General features: G+C 32.5%; 1 protein-coding gene across 2 annotated transcripts; it reads right to left on the reverse strand.

The window, feature by feature from the left end:
• Window positions 1-6: 6 nt before the first annotated feature.
• Window positions 7-5,962, reverse strand: LOC134248338 (uncharacterized). 2 transcript variants are annotated; one of them, XM_062730745.1, is made up of 6 exons: window positions 5,677-5,962; window positions 4,967-5,042; window positions 4,702-4,749; window positions 4,411-4,440; window positions 2,827-2,909; window positions 7-2,206 (listed from the first exon to the last, which is right to left on the reverse strand). In XM_062730745.1, exons 1-6 carry the CDS (start codon window positions 5,788-5,790, stop codon window positions 2,186-2,188), a joined length of 372 nt encoding a protein of 123 aa, XP_062586729.1. In that variant the 5' UTR covers window positions 5,791-5,962; the 3' UTR covers window positions 7-2,185. The 2 variants fall into 2 exon arrangements, with proteins under 2 accessions (XP_062586729.1, XP_062586730.1); XM_062730746.1 differs by lacking the exon at window positions 4,702-4,749.
• Window positions 5,963-6,902: the final 940 nt, after the last annotated feature.

Here is a 6,902-nt window from a genome sequence, read left to right on the forward strand (position 1 = left end):
GTATTACATGAATTATTGAACATCAAAGCATGTTTTTTCGTTGATATATTCATATATGGAATTAATCTATTAAAAAAGGGTAATTCTCACAGTGTTTAAGTATACAGGTGCTTGAAAATCAAGTCACAAGACCTAATCAAGTAGAAGTTTTACATATTTTATTGTAAGAATGTAAGCTAAAAGATTTTTCCCCTTGGAATAGCCAGTATTCAAAAAACATTCATGTCTAATAATTATGTACAAAAGAATTTCCAAAAGGAAGAGGAAAATATGAGAAAAGTACTGAAGCAAAATGATAACATCAATATGAATCGGACATAATGCTCTTATTGACATTAAAACAAAATGCTGAAAAATAAACAAGAAATCTGTGAGCCACTGCTCTGATGTGGATAAACACAATCATGTTAAAATATACAAGTTCAATTACGGACAGATGCACAGAAAAATATGAAACTGACATCAGATTCATATCAAAGTTAATCCCACCATATGGCATGCCTCAAAAAAGAGTGTACTAAAATTTCAAGCATCTGCTATGAGTAGTTACTCAGAAAATTGAGACAAAAATTTGTTACGGACAGACAGATGGACGGACAGAACACACAAGGGTAAAACAGTATACCCCCCTCTCCTTCGTAGCAGGGGTATAATAATCACACGAGATGCATGAAAAGACATTATCATCATTCAAATTTTAGAGAGTTTAAGGGGAATAATTCTTATGATGATACATGCATACACATTTTATATGCAATGCTCATTAATACCACTACCTTAAATCGACCTGGTAAATCATTACTGCATGAAAGAAATTAAATTGGTTTATGGGAAGCAGACAGAAAACCACACTGTATATATTTCAGGTGATGAACCATACAACCTTAAAAGAGAGTTTCTTGATGGGGATGCTTGTTCTATTATCTTTTAAACAAACCTAATTATCATTCTTACATTTTAATATATTTACATTTGAGAATATTTTCCTTAGATGAACCTATTGAAGAGAAAGTATGTTCAATTCTATATGAATTGACTGTATCTGTAATAAATTACAATGTTTAAAGGTTCACTTGGAAATGAACTTTGTGAATGGGTACATGATCAATTCTACTGAGAAACCCTTCCGGTTTTACAGGATTTGATCACGTGATCAACAAAGTTAATTTCCCAGTTAACTTTTAAACACTGTTGATTAATTCTTAAGGTATTCAATGTATAACGACCATATTTTGTGCCTAATAAATGAATGGTCCAATATTTTTAATCATGGTAGCATCTTGATTGATTGATTGATTGTATGTTGTTTAACGTCCCTCTTGAGAATTCTTCACTCATATGGAGACAGTGGGATTCGAACCTGCGACGTAAGGATTGAACTCCTTACTTCGCGACTCTAGAGCAGACGCTCTAACCACTGCGCCACGCGGAACATAGGTAGCATTTTGAAGATGTTATCAAATAAAAATGCTCCACCAAAGGAATTTACAAAATTTTGATTATTGTCCAATTAATATCCCCTTGAATTTTACATTGAAGTCTAGGGGCACTGCATGTTTTTATAAAATATTGAAAAAGTATTTTGAATTTAAAACAAATCTCTTCGTGAAAATATGCATAAATTCCCTCTTTATTAAAATATGAAATAAAATGAACTATTTACCGCAGAAATTTTGTGAAATCAAAAATTTTCCTCTTTTCATCAAGGGCAGATAACTCTTCAAAACTTTTAATGTGCTAAATGGTTGTCTCCTTACATGTTATCAGTCTTGTGAATTTGGTTCATTTCACTTTTATCGTTATCTAGCAAAGTATTTTTAATTAGTTTAGAGTTATTTAAAATTGTTCAAAATCCTTCCGTTACACATTGAATACTTTAAATATACAGAAAATAAGATATATTCCTATGATATTACATCAAATACTGTGAACTCAGAAAAAGATTATAAGGATTAAACCATCAACTAAATTTAATAACAGGGGAAAGGGTAAATGGGGAGGCCGGGGGACTGGGTAGATTCCTGAAATTTTGTGGCCAGGATTTCCAGGGCTGTTGTTGCTCTCCTCTGGACTTCAATAACCTCACTCTGTTGTTGCACTATTTTTTCCAGGAGTAGAATCTTCTTTTTCCTGTACTCTTCAACGGCCTTGTTTTTTTCTTTCTCCCCTTCCAGAAACTCTCTTCTCAAGTTGGAAGATTCATCACCTGAAATAGGTAAATAGCATACTTTCAATGGGTTTCTTCTTTTAAAAAAAAAAAAACATCATAAACAATGTATTACAGGTAGGAAGGAATAACCTTGACTGCCTGTCTGTCTACCTGTCTTTCTGGTCATGCTATCATGATCAAGCTTTTATTTTATACAGAGAATCTTGAAAGCTCATATTTGACACAAAAATTGCTTATGAGCTGAGCGTGTGGGTGTACTTAAGCAATGAATCTTTTTTTAAAGAGATAGTCTGAGACTCATAACTGTAACAGGGTTTGTTCCCCTTTATCCATAGATGCTATATGCCAAATTTGGTTGAAATTGCTTCAGTGGTTCCAGAGAAGAAGCTTAAAACATGTTCAAGAGTTTACAAAAGAAGACAGATGAAAACAGGTAACAACAATAGGTCATCTGAGTGACACAGGTGACCTAAAAATACCACCTTCATCATTAGTGGTCCTTTTAACAAAAAAATCTTAAGTATGATTTCACTAACTTAATAGTGTTGTGTTTTGCATTCACTATGCTTAAATAATAGTCAGGTTTTGACATATGGTGCATGAAACAGAGGAAATGTAATGTGAAAAAGGCCACAGATTAATATATCCATACTTACTTTGAGAATTTTTTCTCTTGTTTTATGTGCATATGGATATACAGCTACTCCATCAGCAGAGGGTAGGGAATTTGCCAAAACACCTTAAACAAAACAAAAGAGTTGAATTAACACTAATGTATATAGATACATAACATATATAGGAGCTCCAATGATTTATAGTTGGATATCATTTTTCATCCAGTGGGTTGTACCGTATGGTTTTTAATCCCCGAGCCTTGGCAACAAATTATCGGAGATTCTTTAAGATTTGAAAAATCAAATATTTCATTAGTTCCAGTGAATAATTATGCAAAAAATACATTATAAACCAGTCATGAAATTAAACATAAGTAAAAAGGTGTAATTTTAAAACATATATGGATATAAATACAGATTGGTACACGATCAAATTTACAGGGAATTATGGAAGTTGATCTTGAAACCAACCCATATTTGTTTAAAAATGACACCCTTTCATGCTTATTAAAACCATTATTCATAACCCTTTATACAGTGGATGAATTAATATACGAGGGTTGTCCCATAAAATCGTGGACAAAGCATTTTTCTCGAAAAGTAATAGGCGCACTAAGCTGAAAATTTCAGTAAATATTTATTTATCAAATCTAAGTGCATGATAATTATTTTGATAAAATATAGGCAAAAAAAAAAAGTTTATTATGCTTGAATGTGCACGGGGTATTGTCCTACGGCGCACGGACAAAAAACCAAGGTTTTATTAAAGAATACACAAGTTTGAAATCAAAATAAAAGTATTGAATACATAAGATTTGGATTAAAATTATCCTGATTCAATTCCACAATCAATTTTGTAGTCTTTGTAAAACTTTTAAGGCATTTGGTTAATTTTTGGCAGTTTCTCGAGCATTCGAAATGGGAAAGTGGTAAACACAACATACGAAAAATGGCGACGTTTTATGACGTTACGGCGCACCGGAGAGCAGTTCCGTTTTAATTCGATGTTATAATGACACCTTGAGAGACTTGAAATGACCATAGAATAAGAAAGATTATAAAAATATCACCATAATTTAAGTACACAAATGAAATAGGAGTTTTCTTAGCGAAGTTTTTTTTTGATCGGGATTGATCGGGGAGTACAAAACATACGGACAAGCTCCTAATGTAACAGCAAAAGACGCTGTCACAGTAGACCGCCTATATGAGATTTTCTGTAAGTTAAATGATGGTGCGAATATTGTCCGTAACTTACTAATAAATCTTCAGAAGGTCTCATGAGGGTGCCAATTGGTTCTTCAACTGTTTATGGAGACTAAAGAATGAGTATCAAATGAAATTCTTAGATTTTAAGTCGGACTCATCCAACTTCATTTTCAGCAAAGATAAAACGTGACGCTGTTTTAGACACTTTGACGTTATAATCCATGCGCCGTTAGGTGATACAATACATGGCATAAAATCTCATAATTTGCCTATTTATGCATATATTTATCTGAAATTTGCTGTGTATATTACTAAAATATGTACTAAATAGTAGTGAAAATTTCAGAACGCAGTGATGTTTATTTTTTACACTAGACAACTTGTCAACGATTTTACGGGACAACCCTCGTATATTACCTGTCTCAAACTCTGTTTCTTCACAAGTATCTAAAATTACATGAATTCTGTTTTAATATTATTTATAACAGGCCATTGTTGCAATTGTACAATAACAGTTATCTTATACACTTTAGATAAGCCTAGTGTATTCAGATTGTCTGACTGTCAAATAAAATTACAATTACATCACTATCATTTTACACTGTTAATATTAAGTGTTTTAACATATGAATGCAAATTATTATTTTACTTCTAATAGCCATTTTAACTCAGGAAACCCCTTGTGATATCACAGCAGTATATACATACCTACTGCTGGGGTATTTTCAACAGCTTCTTCAAAAGCGTATGATGTCTCTGAAAAATGTATAGGTATTGAGATTATATAATCGTGTCAATAAATTATGATTTCAGAAGTGAAATTCTTCTTCATTCTCTTCTTGGTTTATTTTTTTACTGATACATAATGATATATACATGTATATAAGATCTCCCATGATTTGTAGTTGGACATGATTCATATTCACGTGATGAATTGGTAAACTTAAGATAAATATAATTATACATAAGATACCTCGCTCGGTTGTTGCCGCTGTATCAATTCCTCCCTGCACCCCCTCCAGAGCTCTCTTGGTAAATGTTCCAATGATCTACATGTAGACAGCAGTCATAATGATGTATGTTATTTTTTTAATTATTCAGTCGATATATTGTGCATATATGCAGTTTGTTAAGGAATCACTGTCTAGTTAATATAGTATGTCAGGGCATTGCAAAACTCTCGACAGTGATTCCTTATGTTTCCATTTCATTGTGAAATAAAATTGTAGATTTAGATTTTAATGAAGATTAATACACTGTAGTTGTAAACTACATGCAACCTTAAATGTCAATTTCAATATAGTCCTTGCCCATTGACGTCAAACACAAAGACAGCCGCATGAGAGTTACATGCATTTTTGGACTACTTAGCGCCAAACATAAAGACAGACACGCAGGAGATGTACAGCCACATTAAGTCACCTTAGATGCTCCTGACCTATCGTTTTGCATAATTTACATTAACAGTAGAATTATCAAGAAATCAACTTCAACAAATTTTAAAGAGTCATCTCAGAGAAAACAAGTAGAAATGGAAATATAAATGTATACACTTTACTGTTTTGAATATAATTATTTAAATAATAATCATGTTATAATTGCATATAATTTTATTTTGTAATGATATGACTATAATTTACTTCATTACAGACTGTGTTGAATAAATGCAGCACAAAAATTTACCAGTTGTTCCCATGGCTTTACATCATCACTCATCGCAGGTCCTCCTCCTGTAACTTTGCGGTGTTTAATCCTCTCAGCTTCCTTTTTTTCGTCAAACTGCTTAAGTCTTGCCATTTCTTTTTCACTTCCGCAGTGTCCCTGTTTGCTCTAGAGTCATTAACAGCATTGACCCTAAAGCAATTAAAACACACAGTAACTTAATTAGAAATTCATCAATGATTAAAAAACTGATTGATATAATAATAGATTCATGTATTTTATATTTTCATTATATGCTACCAAAGAGGGATTGTACAAAGAATGAGTACACTTAAGTACGTCATTTGGAACCTTTTCGGCTACCCATTTTAAGCTTAACATTACAATATATCGCTAAATTAATCTATGATTAATGTGCAAGCATATGCTTTTGATATTTATTTCTAGAATTTTTTGTCATATATATTTCTATAATTACAGAAAATGTAATTGAAAAGAACACGTAAAAGCCCTAAATTCCGGAAATTTGAACGGGACCACTTTCGAATCTAAGGTTTCCACAAATAGGCGGAGACATTTAAACCGCATGGTTGTGGAATGTAAACATTAGCACATATGATTTTTTCGCATTGCGAATTGAAATGGAGAAAAGAGAGAGATATCGTGTTGATTTCATGGTGCACAATTATTAAATGATTCTAATATTAAGGGATGGGGTAAATGTCTCGCTGTGCAGACCATAATACAGAGGCGACATAAGCCTATACATGTACTTACTAATGACACTGTCAAAACCAGAATTCTTTCAAAACACCCATATTGAAAAGCATAAAGATAAATAAGAGACATATTATCTTCAAACCCTATTAAAATTTGCGCAAAAATCTCCCATAGTTTGAAGTTGGAAGTACGATAGATAATGTCACAACAGAGACTTAAACACAATGATATTTTCAATGAAAGCGTTAGCGTATCGAAAAGCAGAAGGTCACGTGGGAAAGGTGATTATAATATCAATCGTTGTTGCCCAGTGACCGGTTAATTTAGTAGCTATCTCGACCCTAGTTTGGGGACATTTTTTTGAAAATTAGATATGAGCTGCAACTTGGCCAACATTGTCCTTTGGATATGTATAAGTTAAAGTTAAAATACATATTCTGTGCAAATAAGAAAAATGGCCAAGTTGCGGCTCGATGTAAACAAAGTCGTTGAAAACTGGTATGCATATGAATAACAATAGAAATGAG

Source organism: Saccostrea cucullata, unplaced genomic scaffold, assembly GCF_032062105.1.
Source record: "Saccostrea cucullata isolate Sc308-1 unplaced genomic scaffold, CSIRO_AGI_Scuc_v1 ctg20631, whole genome shotgun sequence".
NCBI lineage: Eukaryota > Metazoa > Mollusca > Bivalvia > Ostreida > Ostreidae > Saccostrea > Saccostrea cuccullata.